At 39.1% G+C, this 19,231-nt stretch overlaps 2 protein-coding genes across 11 annotated transcripts in view; one reads left to right on the plus strand and one right to left on the minus strand.

The window, feature by feature from the left end:
- Window positions 1–19,231, plus strand: part of LOC136871898 (protein shifted) — a 198,448-nt gene that overhangs the window by 169,956 nt on the left and 9,261 nt on the right. For all 6 annotated transcript variants that reach the window (XM_067145593.2, XM_067145594.2, XM_067145595.2 and 3 more), the window contains one exon: window positions 4,318–4,527. In XM_067145593.2, coding sequence (XP_067001694.1) covers window positions 4,318–4,527 — 210 coding nt within the window. The remainder of the gene's footprint in view (window positions 1–4,317; window positions 4,528–19,231) is intronic.
- Coq7 (ubiquinone biosynthesis protein COQ7, mitochondrial) overlaps window positions 1–19,231 on the minus strand; it is a 112,386-nt gene that overhangs the window by 43,261 nt on the left and 49,894 nt on the right. The window lies entirely within an intron of this gene.

Below are 19,231 nucleotides of genomic sequence, written 5' to 3' on the forward strand. Positions count from 1 at the left end.
AGTATGAGGGAAAGTTGATTTAATTGAATATTGTCGGTCTTGATGAGAAACCACAACCTAGACCTCTCAGTCAGCAGGAACCTTGTTCTCTATGTCAGTCAAACTGCAACTAGCTTTCCTAATGAGCACTTTTTTTTTTTTTTTTTAGTAATTTGCTTTACGTTGCACTGACACAGATAGATTTTATGGCGGCGATAGAATAGTGCAGGGCTAGGAGTGGAGAGGAAGCGGCCATGGCCTTAATTAAGGTACAGCCTAGTATTTGCCTGGTGTGAAAATTGAAAACCACAGAAAACTATCCACTATCTATTGAATAAAAGTCCACAGCTGCCGCACGGCCAACTTGCTCGGTGAGCAGATTTATGAGAATGGATAGTTTAATATATTGCCTAGCTAAATCTTTTAAGCATGTGGGAATTTCTCCCCATCTTAGAATGATAGTACACATCTTTGCACAGTGTCTCCTATTGATCAGTAAACTAATTAGTATACTGTGTGTCATCTGTGTCCAGAGAATACTCAATGTTATCAGCTAGTGTACATTAGCTTATCAACACAATTGACACCCACCCATTGCCTGGAGGTTCCAAGGACCTTCCACGGCACTGAGCGCCACGGAGGGGACTGCAAGGAGCTTTCACAGCACTGGTGTTGCATACATAATGCTCAATACCCAGCACTGCTTTAGCCTGCGTTACTATTAATCAGTGGAAAAGAAATGTTAGTTTCCTCATGGGAATGTACGAGGATTGGGGCAAAAGTCATGGCAACTAATTTTTTTCTTATAGATATGTGAATGGATCACAAACGTACATGTGTTGTGTGGAAGTTTTGCAGGCATAGTGTGTATGCAGAACAACAGATGGCTATGTGATAGCTGGTAGTAGCGCAGCGAGAGCTGTGAAATCAGTCAGTTGGTGAGTGTCGTGCGAGATGGAATTAACCCATGTTGAGCAGCGTGCTTACGTCAAAATAGCCATTCTCCGAGGGAGAAATGCGATGGAATGTCACAGTGAATTAGTGGAAGCCCTTGGGAATAATGCCCTACCATACCGTACAGTAGCACGCTGGGTAGGAAAGTTTCAGCAAGCATGTGTGTCAGCCAGTGATGAGGAACGTTCGGGACGGACGACCTATCAGTGTGCGGACCGACGTGGCACGTGCCGTCATCGAGCAGCTCTTGGATGAAGACAGATGATAGACGCTACTGGAGTTAGAGAGGGCAAGTGGCATCGAGAACACCGTCCACAGGATATTGCGTAATGAGCTGCAACTGTGCAAAATCTAATCACGGTGGGTACCGCATTCACTGACGGAAATTCAAAGGTGGGTGCACCATGCAATATGTTCCGACCACCTTGCACGCTGGCAACAGGACGGCGATCAATTCTTGTCACGAATAATCGCCATCGATGAATTTTGGGCCAGGACATACGAACCAGAACTAAAATGTCAGTCCGCAGAGTGGCGACATGCTGGATCACAAAGGAGGCAGAAGGTCCGCCAGAATCCTTCCCCACCGGACAAGTTGGCTGTGCGGTTAGGAGCGCGCAGCTGTGACCTCGCATCCGGGAGATAGTGGGTTCGAACCCCACTGTCGGAAGCCCTGGAAATGGTTTTCTGTGGTTTCCCGTTTTCAGGCAAATGCTGGGGCTGTACCTTAATTAAGGCCACGGCCGTTTCCTTCCCATTCCTAGGCCTTTCCTGTCCCATTGTCACCATAAGACCTATCTGTGTCGGTGCGATGTAAAACAAATTAAAAAAACCTTCCCCAGTCAAATTAATGGTGATCGTCGTGTATGACGTCAGGGGTGTCATTGTTTGCCACTTTGTTCCACATGGCAGAACAGTGACCGCACAGTACTACAGGGACTTCCTGGTGTGACAGGTACGACGTGGCGTTTGGGAGAAACGTCCGGATCTTGTGGACACTGCAATAATCCTGCACGACAATACAAAACCACTTTACAAATAAAAGTATTTATAAAATCCTCCTTATCAATACTAATCAACTCATCTGTTAGATGAAACAGAGTCTATACATGTTTCAGCCTATTCTCAAGGCCATCTTCAGTAGCAGAACAATTATTATATAACACAAACAAATTAAAATTCTTGATGAAGTGAAATGACAGTGATCATGATTAATGGTTTATTAAAATACTTTTATTTGTAAAGCGACAACTGTCAATACGGAATGATATTTATAACTTGCAATACAAAACCACATAAAGCAGAGCGTGTAGAGCAGCTACTGCGACGTTGGGGATGGGAAGAATTGGAGCACCCACCGTACTCTCCCGACATTTCGCCCTGTATAGACAAGAAAGGATTTCCACCCTATCAATACTGTTTATTGTTAGCAGTATTGATAGGGTGGAAATCCTTTCTTATCTATACATGTATAATCTGTCAGTACGGAAATGAAACTCATAAATCAAGATATTTCGCCCTGTGACTTTGATCTCATTCAAAAGATTAAGGAACCACTATGTGGTAGGGGGTTTGCAACACGAGAGGGCATTGCTAATTCTGTGCGCCAACAGGTGACCTGATTCACACATGGTGAGGCAAATGCTGAGGCAGATGGTTTTCTGCGCCTCCCACATCGTTAGGAGCGTGTGGTGTCAGTCGCAGGGGACTACTTTGAGGGTCTTTAGGCCCAGGTTTGTCATGTCAACTTTATGTGTGCTGTGTTGTCATTCTTTTGCACCGGGAAGGCCATATTGCCCTGTATACTACCGTAATAAATTAGCGTGTGACGATATTTCAGTGCTATTCATTGTCCACACATGTAGTTAACACCTTGTCCTTTCGTCTGTATATGTCACATTTTCCAACCGGACTGGTATCTTCAAGAAAGAAACAATAGTTGCCATGACTTTTGCCCCAACCCTCGTATTTAAAGAAATTTAAAATGCCCTGGCCAGGATATTCAGTAAGTAAAGAAACTGTCTCGCCTAGTATACTTTTGCTACTTTGTGCTTGATATAGGACTTACTGTACAGTTGTAACTCAGTGATGTAACAGCCAACATCTTCTGGATGGTGTGTCATTTCATCCCACAGGTTCACTGGGGTAAGGATTGATCGAGCTGCTCCTTTGCTCCCACTTCCATTTGGGAGTCATTCAAAAGAGTACCCGGTCTATGGCTAAATGGTTAGCATGCTGGTCTTTGGTCACAGGGGTCCCAGGTTTGATTCCTGGCAGGGTCGGGAATTTTAATCATCATTGGTTAATTTCACTGGCACAGGGGCTGGGTGTATGTGTCGTCTTCGAGTTGTTGGCAACGAATCTGATACTGAGTTACCATGAAGAACCTGTCCAGACATGCCATCATGAAAAGTTTGAACCAATTCCACAAAACGTTCAGGACATCCAAAATGTCTCAATACTTTCCACATAGCAGATCTTGATACTGAATCAAAGGCTTTTTCCAGATCATAGAAAACTAAATACAGAGCCTGCTGTTGCTCTCTGCATTTTTTCTGGAGTTGTCTAGCACAGAATATCTTATCTGTTGTGCCTCTGGAGGATCGGAAACCACATTGAGACTCGGCAAAATCCTCTCTGAGGTCAGTTTAATAGAATTCTTGCGAGAATTTTACCTGCAATTGACAAAAGCGATATACCATGGTAGTTCCCACATACACTACGATCACCTTTCTTAAAGATAGTGATGATGGTAGCATTCTTTAAGTTGTCAGGTACTTCTCGAGTTTCCCAAATCAAGAGGATGAGTGTGAAAAGTCTAGTCTTCAAGGGTATACCTCCATTTTGTATCAGTTCCAGAGGGATGTTATCAAGACCAGGAGCCTTTCTTCGTTTTAGTTGATTGAGTGCTTTGGTGAAGTCTCTCTATGTAGGTGGAATTGTCATCCATGGTTGTTGGGGCTGCTGAGGGACATTACGAAGAAAGTCCTCAGCAACATTGGAGACACGATTTAGAAGCTCAGAGAAATGTTCCTTCCAATGCTCTAAAATTTCTCCATTATCAGTTAAAAGTGGAGTTGTCAGCAGTCTTCAGTGGTACAGTAACTAAGAGTCAAACCTTAAATCTGTGGGTATTTTTAATCTGGGCCAATCATTCCAACCCTCAGACCTCAGGGAAAAAAAAAAACTACAATAAAGAATATATAAGGTGCTGATCATGACAAACTTTTCTCAAATTCACAGGCAGATTATATTTGGGCTTGGAAGATCTCTTGGTCAAAGGTTTGTAACTTATACAATTGTGTTGATGGTGTGTACTAAGAAGATCAGTAAGGAACATGGTTTGATGGAATACTTTGGTACAACTGAAACCTCTCATTTCAGCTAAATGTGTAATTCCGTGTCTAAATGGTGGGCGATGTCGTGGAGTGAATAAGTGCCGCTGTACAGCGGGCTTTAAGGGAGACCATTGCGAGATAGGCCGAAGGGTGCCACAGAGGAGCACCTGCACCAAACCATGTAGGCATGGAACCTGCAGACCAGACAACACCTGTCTATGCGAGACAGGATGGTTTGGGAAATTGTGCAACAGAAGTAAGTACAGAACACTCAGTCAAATTAGTACTTAAATTTTATAAAACGTGTTCAGTTTTCTTCTCTACAGCATTGCATGTTTCTTAAATATTCATTTCTAGCTGTAATGCCCATCGTTGATGAGACAATCACTTATTATGTGTATAATTACATTTTTGGCCACCCCTCAAATTGTTCCCCAGATTCTGAGGCATGTAAGTGGGCATGCTTTTTCCTGTTAGTCGTTTGTTGTGACATACCCACTTTCTTGCTCTCTGTAGCCCTATGCAGTTTCATATTTTTTTCGTGATTGATGATCTTGATTTGATTTATAACTGTTAGGCTCTTCAGTCTGCCAAAACTAACCTTGAGTAAATAAATTTATAAACTACCTGAAAGAGAAAATATATGGTAACAGTATTACACCTGAAAAAGAAACAAATCAATAAAATAGAACGTGTTTCGTTCCTGAAAGAACATCATTTTCCTCGTATTACAATTATTTTTGTAAATAATACAAGGGTTCTGAGCATCTAATGGGATGCCTGTTAAATCAGTAATTTTTATTATTTCATTTTTGCTTACTTCAACTCTTTTGGAACAGTACATTTCAGTTCATTTAGATTAATCTGCTTTTATCATTGTTAACATAATTTGAATTGTTTTTGAAAACTATTCAGGGATAGTCTAACAAGCTTTTTAATAGGTTAGTTAATTCCTTTATGTAATTTACGTTTACATGAATGGCTTTCATGGAACTATTTGTCCGGCTCCATGGCTAAATGGTTAGCGTGCTGGCCTTTGGCCACAGGGGTCCCAGGTTCGATTCCCGGCAGGGTCGGGAATTTTAACCATAATTGGTTAATTTCTCTGGCACGGGGACTCGGTGTATGTGTCGTCTTCTTCATCATTTCCAACCAACCAACCAACCAACCAACCAACCAACCATGTACATTTAAAGCTGTCGCCCATTTTTCTTAAACATTTTCAAACAACTTGGAAATTTATCTAACATTTCCCTTGATAATCGATTCCAATCCCTTACTCCTCATCCTATAAACAAATATTTGCCCCAATTTGTCCTCCTGAATTCCAACTTTATCTTCATACTATGATCCTTCCTACTTTTAAAAGATCCACTCAAGCTTATTCTCTCTACTTATGTCATTCCACGCCAACTCTCCACTGACAGCTCGAAATATATCACCTATTGCAAGTTATAAACTTCATGTTTATGGTCTGTATTGATCGTTATCTGACTTCAACGGAGAGAAAATAATTCTTAAATAGGTCCAACTTACCAATACAGCGTATATTTACGCAAGTCATATATACATAACAAAATTCTTAAAAAAGCAGGACATGTTTTCAGCTGCTTGGAAAAGATTAAATCACTAAAATTCACTTCTTAGGTTATGTTCATAAGAATTCTTGAAAAACAGCTTTTTCTGAGAAATGTCCAATGAAGACTTCATCACCTGAAAGGTTGCATAGATAACAAGTTTGACAAGATTGAACGAGTGTGAATAATACATAATATTAATAATGAGTCTCTTTGAGACCTTTAAAGTTGTGTTTTAATCATTGTTTGTTATTCGCCACAGCAGACATGCGATGATGAGTTTAGAGTACTCCAGCACCCTCAGCCACCAGAACTCAAACCACACTTCTCTGCTTGCCTCCGTTTCTATAGCTGGACGAACACACTAAACCCCGTCCACCATTAAAGACATAACCCAACAACTGCGTGCACTTGTGAGTTGCCACTATGCAGTTCTCCTACCACAGCGATGGCAATACCGATACGTACTGTAACAACAGTGTTGTCACCATTGCATGGAATGTGTGTTATGGCAGGTTTTCAGTTTTCATTTGACTGCCCCTTATATAATGAGTCCTTATTATTCCTTACCACTTTTAAAAGGTACTTATCTGTTTTCACACCCCTAAATAATTGTTCTAAACCCACCCCATAGACTGTTTACATTTTTACTTACCATTTTACATTTTACTTTTTAAAAGTTCCCCCGTTCCCCTCTTATCAGCCATATGGTATTGCCTAATAGTCTACTTTTACGACATTTCTTTCTAACACATTTATTTTTAGCTCTGACAAAGACAGCTTCATGATCACTTATACCATCTATCCCTTCAGTTTCCCTATAGAGCTCATCTGGTTTTATCAACACCACGTCTAGAATACTTTTCCCTCTAGTTGGTTCCATCACTTTTTAATTCAACAGTCCTTCCTATATTACCTTATTCATTATTTGTTGGTCATGATTTCTGTCATTAGAATTCCCTTCCCAGTTAACATGTGGCAGTTGCAGATCACCCGCTACAATAACTTTCCATTCTGTGTTGTTCCTCACATAGCTGATTATCTTATCAAATAATTTTGCATTCGCATCAGTACCAGCCTTGCCAGGTCTGTACACCCCAAAAACATCAAGTAGTCTATTATCTTTAGAGATGAGTCTTACACCTAAAATTTCATGTTCTTCATCCTTAACTTTTTCATAGCTTATAAATTCTTCTTTCACCAGTATAAATATTTCCCCTCCTATAGTTTCCAACCTGTCTCTACGACGAACACTCCAGTTCCGCGAGAAAATTTCTGTATCCATAACATCACTTCTCTGCCATGATTCAATTCCTATTACAATATCTGGTCCTTTCTTTACAATACTTTTACAGATTATTTTTATGTATATATAAAATGGTGAGAGAATTTAGTATATATGATACTCCATGACCTCTGTCATGTAGATGTGCTGTAACTGCTGATTTTTCATACATATGTAGCCAAAGTGCTGCCAGGTGTTCTTGAAATCTAATGTCAAATCCTTTTCCAGTTTGTCCAGTATAAAAACATTCAAGTTTTATACACTGGTCTGTTTTGAATATACTCTGGTGTATTGACTGAGCGGTAGAATCTGACCCAGGTTGTTTATGGTTGAGAAGCTGATGACCGAGTGAGTGGCTGCGCGGTTTGGGCCACGTAGCTGTTAGCTTGCATTTGGGAGATAGTGGATTTGAGCCCACTCTCGGCAGCCCTGAAGATGAATTTCCGTGGTTTACCATTTTCACACCAGGCAAATGCTGGAGCTGTACCTCAATTACCTCAATTAAGGCCATGGTCACTTCCTTCCCACTCCTAGTCCTTTAGTCCTTTCCTATCCCATCATTGTCATAAGACTTACCTGTGTCAGTGCGATGTAAAGCAAATTGAAAAAATGAAGGTTATGAATATATTTTGCTTCTTGAGAGCTCTGGCTATTTACCAATAAAATGGTACGTTGTGATACTGTATTGCTTGTTCTTGGTAATTATTTTCTTACATTGATATTTCCTTTTTTTTTTTTCTTGACGTGGTGGAGGTGTTTTAAGAGGAAGTACAACAGGGCAACCATCCTCTTTTTTCTTGATTTTTTCTGAGCATTTTATCGATTGTATGTGTGTATTTTTTTTTTTTTTTTGTGGCCATTTGCTTGATGAATTTAATTTCTCAACAAATACTCAATAAAATTGAAATGAATATTTAAAAAAAACAATCTTAAGCTTTAGCAGCAACTATATACTTTTTGAGACAATACACACATACACATACTTTTATATATAAAATGAGTTTTGTTTGTACATTGTTTAGAATTTTTTTTAAAAAAGGAATGGTATTTCTGTATTAGTCATGTCCACAATAAGAAGGAAATGCAGTTTTTAATTTTCCATCGTCTTTGACCGTCTGTCAGTACTGTAACCAAAACACCCGTACTTTAATTCAGCGGAAAGCATGGGTTGACGCCAGGGTCCATGCTAGGAAAACTAGAGAGAGAAGGGTAGTATAAGAAGTTCCTATTAAGTTGAAGCATGCGTTTATTCAATTTAAAGAAATTATATCACCTTTTACAGATAAGCAGTAGGGTTTAGAAAGTGCAGACAGAGATAGGGAGAGACGCTGTCCCTTGGCGTCGATGATGTCCTACATCATCATACTCCTTCCCCCTCACCATGGAGTTCTTCTCAGCACCATGGCACCATGTTATCGCACGGCGGTTGATGGCCCTTGAAGTTCTGTTGAGACTCGAACCCGGGAGTTTGACGTCTGATGATGTCAGCGTGCAGCATGGAATAATTAATTTACATTTTATTCCACTGAGATCCCATGATGGGATTTTACAGTTTGTGAAATGAACACTGTTGCAAAGATACGGTCTTATGAAAAGGAATTAAGTTCTTTCACTGAGGCACAGTATTGTAAAAATTCGAAGCACAGTCTTACGAAAAGGAATTAAGTTTTTCACTGAGGTACAGTCTTATGAGAATAAGTTAAGCACAGTTTTGTAAATAAGCTCTGTTACGAAGGCACAGTCATTTGAGAATAAGCTAAAGTGCTGTTTATGTGAAACAGTCCCGTGAAATAATTTAATGCACAGTCTTTACGAACTGAAATGAATTATGCAAGTCACTTCACGATTGTTTAGTTGAACAAGGAATGTCAATTATTTAAGCCCTTTCAGTTCAACACTTTACGAAACAGATTCTATTACTCATGTGTCACAGTTTATACAAGTCAATCACTATTAACAACTTGAGGTAATTTATCACCTCCAATATCACACGAAGTTAGAGTCCTAGATTCGCACCTCTGACACTTAGAAATTTAAACTGGAACACTCGTACTTTGCAATACGCCTCTCATCGGCACTCGGCTGGACAGGGTAACGGCCTCGAATATAACTTTCCACAGCTGGCTCGCATGTTGTGGCAGCTGGAAATACACGAAGACACTGATTTCTGCTAGCCCAGTGGGCTCCTTTTTATATCTGTAGGCCGGACCAGGTGGTTTCAAATTCACGAATCTTTTCCCTTTAATAACTCGGCTATCCCTCCACAGATTTTTATGAAACTTGGTACATTATGATTTGTGATAATGGGCTACACGATGACATGGTTAGAATTTTGATAGCCTATTCCATTCTTGAGATATTGAAATAGAAGGAATGGAAAAGTTCAATAGTAACGTCACCTGGCCTTGGCTGGCTCTCTGCAGCGAGCGGTTGCATGCCTCGTTTTCGCTTCTGCTGCCTGCGCATACAGCGTTCTTTTCAAACTCTTTCAGATGGGTGTTAGCACGAGTTATGTTGGAAATACTTTGATGGAGAATGTAGTCATGGCATTCCCATTTCAGTATGTACATATGTGTGTGTATGTATGTATGTATGTATGTATGTATGTATGTATGTATGTATGTATGCGCAACACGAGAAAAGGGCTGAACAGACTTGAATGAAAATTGGTATTTAAAGTCAGAGAATAAGGCACTACAATCTAGGCAATAAATAATTTTATTCACTCTAGGTGAAATAGTAAATTAGGCGAACCTAACATGTAATTCTCAAATATCTATGTTATTATTGGTTCTATTGATAATTATTACATAACCAAATTTATAGAAAATATAATTTTTTATCATTTGCCATGTACAGTTTTGCCGTACTGGCTATGATAAAATGGCTCAAGGGTATTTCATGAAAATTGGTATTGTACAATATAAATTTCATCATGATCTGTATTGACAAACATTCACATTAATAAGAAATTAAAATGAAGGCCCACCTATTCAATACCATTTAATATGATAAGTAAAAAATGAAATGGCGTATGGCTTTTAGTGCCGGGAGTGTCCGAGGACATGTTCGGCTCGCCAGATGCAGGTCTTTTGATTTGACACCCGTAGGTGACCTGCGCGTCATGATGAGGATGAAATGATGATGAAGACGACACATACACCCAGCCCCCGTGCCAGCGAAATTAACCAATTAAGGTTAAAATTCCCGACCCTGCCGGGAATCGAACCCGGGACCCCTGTGACCAAAGGCCAGCACGCTAACCATTTAGCCATGGAGCCGGACAAATATGATAAGTGATTTGGCATCATATGCAATATTCAGCACCATTTTAATATGATAAGTGTCCAGCTGCATGGCTAAATAGTTAGTGTGCTGGCCTTTGGTCACAGGGGTCCCAGGTTCGATTCCCAGCATGGCGGAGTGAGAATTTTAACCATCATTGGTTAATTTCGCTGGCACAGGGGCTGGGTGTATGTTTTGTCTTCACATCATTTCATCCTCATCTTGACATGCAGGTCGCCTACGGGAGTCAAATCAAAAGACCTGCACCTGGCGAGCCGAACATGTCCTCGGACACTCCCGGCACTAAAAGCCATACACCATTTCATTTCAATATGACAAGTGATTTGATATCAAACTAAATGGTGCTGAATAAGTGGACCTTCATTTTAATTTCTTATTAATGTGAAAATCGGTATGTTAATTCGGAAATAAGGTATTGCAGTCTAGGCTATAAATGGGTGAAATAGTAGTTTAGGGAAAGGTCTAACATTTAATTCTCTGATGAATTTAGATTTCTGTTGCTTAGTCAATATCAAAACCGAACACCATTAACATGGAAATATTGTTCAATACTGTTAACTAGCGATGGTGGTGGTTTCTGTGATCACAATCATAAGGCTGGATTTTCCCACCTAATCAATATTTTTATTAATATTAAAGTACTTAAAACATTTTTCAGTACTGGTTTCGGCCTTTTTAATAGGCCATCTTCAGCTGCTGAAGAAACTTGATTTTGTTAAAATAACATACAATACATACATACATACAAAATACATACTTATTCTAAGTTTAGGACAACTTATTTCTAAGTTTAAATGATACATTGTTGTGATAAAACATGTGTCAACGAGTTGTTGATGCTTGTTGTTTAAAGGGGCCTAACATCTAAGGTCATAGGCCCAATGAGAATTGTAAAAGTCTAAAATTATCTAATAGTTCATTGTGAAGTGTCACAGGTCTTGATGATCCTTTAAAACTCTTTTGATTGCTATATTACAATGTTAGAGACTACTTATTCTAAGATGGCTTATTTATTTCTAAATTTAAATAAAACAATTTTGTGATAAAACTTGTGTCAATAGGAAGTCTAAAATGATCTAAAAGTTCGTTTATGGAGTATCACTGGTCTTGATGTTTTATTAATGCACTATTTATGATTTCTATGTTAAAGCAGGTACATATTGTACATTTCAAGTGCCAATTTTGATGGAATGAATAAATTGAGTTGAAATCTTCATATACTTTGAGCACTGCTCAAGGTCAGGTTGTCTTAAATTTAATGCCCCATGTTTTAGAGTAATATGGTGAGTGTTCCTTCCTCCATAATTTGTGATGTGTTGCAAATTGTGATAGCTGTGTCGGAATACCGTATTTATGTGAATAATCCCCACATATTTTTAAAAAACCTTTGAGGCACGAAATTGGGATGCGGGTCTTATTTGCATCAAGGTTGGCAACAAGTTCCAGGCTCATCTAGTTTTTCGATGTTGAGTGCACAGTTATGCTTTGTGTAACCGCAGGTGGAAGAAAACTCACCATATGTCATATTTAAATGGAAAACAATGCAGACTTTTAATTCTAAAGTGCCTTTACATTTAAAAAAAGTTATTTACAGAGAAAATTAAAATTAATAATTTCTCTGTGTCATGATAGAACGTGTCTTCTGGAACGTGCAGGTGTAGCTTTCTGCACTTTCACTCACTTCAGTGTGTCTACAATGTGTTTCATAGTTGAAGTTTGAGTGAAATCATAATTCTTTTGTCTTCAGCGTATTGTATGTGCGGAAAAGCAGAATCCGCGAAAACTGGCGATGCCGACAGTTAGCGAAAAAACATGGCTAATATTATAATCAATTCGTACGCACCGAACAATATTGTCAATGCTGATGAAACTGCATTTTTCTTTTTTTTAAATGCCGAGCCCAAACAAACTTATGGTACTGTACTGTGTTGCAATCAGTGGCGGCTGGTGGCATCTGAAGCTGGGTGTTGCACCAACATTTTCAGTGTCACATTTTTATAGCTTCCAGAAATTACAAGAAACTCTATTAAGTAATGAACTACATTCCTACTAGAACTGTAATATATCTGGCAATTACAACCCAGGAAATAAGAGGCTAATTATACACTGTAACTTCAGTTACTCTTAATAATAATGTTCTTGGCTTTACGTTACACTAACAACTTTTTACGGTTTTCGGAGACGCCGAGATGCCGGAGTTATTTTCTATGCCAGTAAATCTACTGACACAAGGCTGACATATTTGAGCACCTTCAAATAGCACTGGACTGAGCCAGGATCGAACCTGCCATGTTGGGGTCAGAAGGCCAGAGCCTCAACTCAGCCTGGCACAGTTATTTTTGACCGGGCGAGTTAGCCGTGCGCGTAGAGGCGCGCGGCTGTGAGCTTGCATCCGGGAGATTGTGGGTTCGAATCCCACTGTCGGCAGCCCTGAAAATGGTTTTCCGTGGTTTCCCATTTTCACACCAGGCAAATGCTGGGGCTGTACCTTAATTAAGGCCATGGCCGCTTCCTTCCAACTCCTAGGCCTTTCCTATCCTATCGTCGCCATAAGACCTATCTGTGTCGGTGCGACGTGAAGCCCCTAGCAAAAAAAAAAAAGTTATTTTTGCCTCACTTGAATTGCCATCCTGATTTTCATTGAAACAAGACGTTGGTATTATTGTGGGTGGTCTGGTATGGTGTGGAAGAGAAATGACCCAGCAAGTAGGCTGCGTGGTTAGGGTTGCGTAGCTGTGAGCTTGCATTTGGGGTATAGTGGGTTCGAACACCACTGTCAGAAGCCCTGAGGATGGTTTTCTGCTGTTTCTCATTTTCACACCAGGCAAATGCTGTGACTGTGCGTTAATTAAAACCACGGTCGCTTCCTTCCAACTCCTATCCCATAGTTCCCGTAAGACCTATCTGCATCAGTGCAATGTAAATGAAATTTGTATATTAAAAAAACGGAAATGAATTACCTTTGTAAGAGGTGAGAAAGCAGGAATGAAGTAATCTCCACAGAGTGGAGCAATCTTAACGGGGACATTTGGAACTGTTCGGTAGGGGACTTGCTTATTTTATTATTTATTTATTGTATGGCAAGTATACAAAAGAAAAAGAAAATGTACACTATATACAAGGACAAGAATGTTGGTGGCGTTCACATTTACAAATCAATGTCCAGTTGCTGTAGCCATTCTAAGAAGGGGGGTGTAGCACTGATGACATCTTGGGCTTCCTCAGAGTGCACTCCACAATAATGTGCTGCACTGACTAGAAAGGGGCTCCACAATCACAGGCAGGGGATTCTCGAAGTCCCCACTTATGTAGCATGGCATGGATGCAATGCCATGTAAAGGGGACTTGCTAGTCTCGTCCAACTCCTCGAGACCGATACTGGCGAGCATGTTACCTGATGCTGTGCAGGCTTAGGCTCGTCCCTGCTGAGGTAAATTGTGCCACACTGTCCGGTAGGGAGTAGGAAAGCAAACCCGCTGAGTTTGATTCAAAGCCAGCAGCGTTTGTTGGTCTGTTACAAAGCATTAGTAGAGACGGAAGCGAAAGACTTTCTCCCCTTGTTATACGAAAGTTCGATAAGCCACGATGTTTTAAGGGCGTCGGGCACTTTCCGTGCAAGTAAAAGGCAAATAGATAAGTAAAATTTAACATCCACCTTATCAATACTAATATTAAACTAAATAAAATATAGCGCTTACTTGGAACTAGTTTCGACGCTGGTGAGCATTATCTTCAGCAAAATATGAGAACAGGCAATCGTAAATATACATATCATCATTAAATCAGTGCGCATATAAACACTCTTAATATGGGACTTATGATGCCCCTAAAAGTATCTGGAGGGAAAAACTTCAAATAATCACAATTTCACAATCTTGAAGTCACGATTAGAACGACACTAAACACAAGATAATTCTTTTCACTCAAGTTAGAATGTTGAAAGTACTGAATTCAACTTAGAACTGTAAGATTCTCAAATAAATAAAAAGTCTTGTCATAAATGAAATGTTATTGAAGAATAATTTTAATGTTTATAAAGAAACCTTATACATGTTTCATCATTTCTGCTTCTGATAAATTATGACAAGACCTTTTATTTAAATTGAGAATCTTCCTACTCTAATTTGAACTCAGTACTTTCAAGATTCCATCTTGAGGAAAATAATAATAATAAATTTATTGCAACCAAATTGTCATAATAAATACACTCAGATATACAATAATAATAATAATATACAATCAATGCGTGCAAAACACCATCAATTGACATAATTGTGTCAAACTTCCTTTTCTATGGACACATTCGATGACATGTTATATACGACATTGTTGGTCACAGAAGACACATACTCAGCCTGGTCCCGGCTTGTGAAATCCCAAGGTTCTGCATACCTTATGGTGGAATCCATGTACGGCAAACCTGGTCACTGTATGCTCCAGATAATATCCACCGTGTGTCCAATCCCTGTTTATCATCACATCAGTTTAGTATAACTCATCCCATATCATAGCCCTCTTTGATTGCAGTTCTTGTAGCAACTCCCTATAACTCCTTGTCGCTGAAAGTAGCAGTCTAAATCTTATGTCTTCAATGAAGTACGTCTCCTTTGCAAGAATGTATACTAGTCTTGATGGTGTATATTTAGAAACACATAGAACACTCTTCAAAAATCTAGCCTTCAGACTTTCCAGCTCTTGTAGTTGTCTTTTCGAGAGATGTTCCCATATTAGCTCTAGACCATATTTGGCTGTTGGAACAACTTTCATATTAAACAGAGCCATGGCTGTCCCCAAAGATAGCTGTGGAAGGTGTTTAATATCACTAATGACTCTTATAGCTGCGATGACTCTCTCCTTTAGGTGTATTGTGAATGTTGTTCCTGTTACCTGTATTGTAGTCCCTAGGTATTTGTAATGATTATTAATCCGTAACTTTTGTCCTTTACATAGGATATAATCATTCTTAGATAATTTTCCTTCCCTCCTGAAAACAAACAATTCAGTTTTGTTCGCATTAAGGTCCATTTTATTTTCTTCTGCCCACTCCACCATTAAGTCCATGGCAAGTTGTAGTTCCACTTTACTCTCAGACGCAATAGTCATGTCATCCGCATATATGTATGCGTTAACCTTTCGTGTTTGGTTCTTGATTTCTTTGATTGCATCCTGTGTGAAGATATTAAACAGCAGAGGTCTTAGTGGGTCCCACTGTAATACCCCATTTGTCTGCCGAATCCACCCTGATGTGCAGAGATTGTCACTTATTTCAATATAGTTCCCCGATAGTATGTTGGTAACTAGCCGTGTGAGCCAGGTACGAGCAACGATTTCCTCTAGTTTTCTAACAAGTTTCCACCTATCTACTGTGTCAAAAGCTTTGGAGTAGTCAATAAATATTACGAACATTTTGCCTTGTTTTTTTCTGGTTGTTTCAAGAATATCTTGCAGGAGGCATTCCACTGCCATCAGAGTTGATCTCCCAGCTCTAAATCTGAACTGTTCGTCAGGGAGAAGCGGGTCTGCTATTCTATTAATTCTCTGAGTTATCAGTTTGGTGAGAATCTTAAAAGCTGCTGATTTAAAAGCCACTCCGCGATATGATTCCAGTTTGTTTATTTCTCCTTTCCCTTTGTAGGGCATCTTAACGACTGATTTTCTCCATACATTTGGAATGTTTCCTGTTTCCAGACACTTGTTCATCAGTTCTAGCCATACTGTTTCTAGGTAAGGGAGAGATGTCTTCAGATATTCGTTGTAGAGGCCATCTGAGCCTGCTGCCTTGTTAGATTTTGCACTTGAGATCACTTTCCTTACTTCATCCTGAGTGAAAGGACTGCATGGTTTAACTTCTCTTTGTATTGTAGGTGTAAAGTCCCGTTTACTTAATATATTTTCCATGTACATCTCCCAGATCTCCATTGGTATGTCTGCTGGGAATCTTGGTTGGCGTGGACGCACTGCTTTGTAGAGGTTTTCCTTGATTTCCTTCATTAGCTTCTGAAATTATACTTCTATGTAACTGGCTTTCTTAAAAGTGTTTTGTATGCCTTTCTAGCAGATTGATATTCTGCTAGGTGGACGACGTCCATACTTTGTCTGGCTACTCGCATTTTCTTCAAAGTTGCCTGCCTTACTTGAAAGCACACTCTGTCGAACCACTCTTTGGCTTTGTGGTTACCATTCCACGATTCGGTCACTTCTTTTATGTAGTCCTCTATGAGAAGTGTCGCTTCGGCTATCTTTCCTGCTCTGATTTCTTGGAGCATATGCTCCGTTTCATTTGAGTTTTCCTGTAGAAGAGATGAATTTAGACATCTCTTTAGTTTCTTTTCATTACTAGGTCTTGTCTCTCTAGCTGGACTGCAGTACACGTTTGTGATCACTGAAATGTGCTTCCTCATCAGTGCACCAAGTACGTGTGAGAAGTGTTTGGGACTGCACCTCTATGACCTTTACTAGAACTAAATCTATTGCGCTTCCTCCGTTGTGGCAGATGTATGAAAAATAATAAAGTGTCATTCTAATTGTGACTGTAATATTTACAGAGAAACTCTATATGTGGTTCAACCTTTGTATAACATTTCATTTATGACATGATTTTTTTTATTTATTTGAGAATCTTACAGTTCTAAGTCGAACTCAATACTTTCAAAGTTCTTCCTTGAGTGAAAAGAACTATATCGTGTTAAGTGTTGTTCTAATCATGACTTCAAGATTGAGAAATTGTGATTATTTGAAGTTTTAATCTCCAGATACTTTTAGGGGTAGCATAAGTTCTATATTAAGAGTGTTTATATGTGCATTGATTTAATGATGATATGTATATTTACGATTGCCTGTTCTCATATTTGGCTGAAGATGACGCTCACCAGCGTTCCACGTAAATGTTGTAACTTATTTAGTTTAATATTGGTATTGAAAAGGTGGATTTTTAATTTTACTTGTCTATTATTCTCGGTTCAATACGGACTTAAAAATTAAATTCTTAAATTTAAGTATAACAAGTACAGGGCATCTAAAAATGCTAACAGTATAGTAAACCAAAAAAAAAAAAAATAATAAAGCACTTGCACAGGGGAGCTAACATAATTTGTCCTCGTCCTTGAATCGTCATCATCTTCATCACGAATCGTGATTTTTTTTCTTGTTGCACGAGTTCATGTTTGCCACTGATTTATCCAAGTGCAGTATTTGAATAATGTAAATGCACCTTGTTGAATACATTTCAGAAATACTGTAGTTTTTTCCATAGCATGTGAGAGGTTTAAACTATGAATCAAGGTGATTGCATGCATTAAACCTAGAATGGTAACGTGAGTAAATTTTACGCAAATGACGCATAACCACGTGACTCTTCGCCGAGTGGAGGGGATTAGCTCCCTGAGCTTACTGCTATTCTACCCTTGTTTAGTTATCGTGAGGACTGTGGCATGGCGAGACCTGTGTAAGCTTCCTTCTCAGAAGCTGACCATTGTACACAGAAGTCACTACGTAAGTATTACGCATCATTACCAATGCATAATAACATCAATGCGTAAAAATTACGCACGGTTACCGATTATGTATACTTAACTTTTATACATAGTAAACAACCACGCACTGAATTCTTATATGCATGTTCGTCTTTTACATGTGTTGTCCTCATACTTTATGTATATACTACTGTTGTGGTTTCTCATGTTGCATTATACAATTTCCATTTAATTCATCAAGAATATGCTAATACCAATGTAAATGGTCCGTTATTGGACATTATAAATTTTCCAGCTAACTCATTTCTGGTTGCCAGCGTTTTGCCCCCTTGTGTTAAGCTGGGCTCATCAGTTGGTACTTAGCACATCCACCAAGACACATGGCTAGTGCGTACCGTGGAGGCTGCTGCGTAGGCCACTTGGAGCCACCGGCAGTGCCAATGCACTATGAGAGACTCTGTCTCATTACCAAAAATTGATGCCTGTTTGGTCATCAGATGATATAGATGTTGATTCCCATAGGGAACCGGAAATATTTGACCCAAATGAGTAAATTTATAATACCAATATAAATGGAATATATAACCAGGAATGAGTAAGCTGGAAAATTTATAATGTCCAATAACGGACCATTTATATTGGTATTATAAATTTACTCATTCAGGACAAATATTTCAGGTTCCCTATGGGAATCAACACCTGTATCACAAGAATATGCTATATGGAACATAATTTTTAACTTCAGATGGGTCCAATAATTCCATTTTTCTTTTCTCAGAAACAACATGGTCACTTCCATGGATCCGAAGGATATCTTACGGAGTGAAGAGAATTTGAAGAAAATGAATCAGGAGAGGAGTGTGATGCTAACCCAGACTTCATCCCCGATGCAGATGATTTGGATCCTGAAGATCGAATTTGTGAAGAAATTAGATCCTTACAACCATCTGCATGAACAACTTCAGAGAAAAGACGAATTTCAAACTACCAGGAGAGAAAAGGAAACAAAATGAACAGCAACATGACAACAATGAAAACAGAGGAAAGCAGAATATTGTTAGGATTTCGGACAGTAATCAAATTGATGGGAATAATGGCTTTGTGTGGAACACATGCAGTGAAATTCCTGAGGGAAAAGTCCCTAAAAGGAACATCGTTCATATACACCCTGGTCCTTCTGCAATTGCTGTGTCTGCTAACGAACTAGAAGAATGCTCCAAGTTATATTTTTTGGACGAGTTTATGCAAATAATATTGCTTCATACAAATGAAGAAATTCTTCACCAAAGGTAAAATTACAAAGTTCCAAATAATGCAAAT

The sequence above is a fragment of the Anabrus simplex genome, chromosome 4 (genome assembly GCF_040414725.1).
Source record: "Anabrus simplex isolate iqAnaSimp1 chromosome 4, ASM4041472v1, whole genome shotgun sequence".
NCBI classification, from domain to species: domain Eukaryota; kingdom Metazoa; phylum Arthropoda; class Insecta; order Orthoptera; family Tettigoniidae; genus Anabrus; species Anabrus simplex.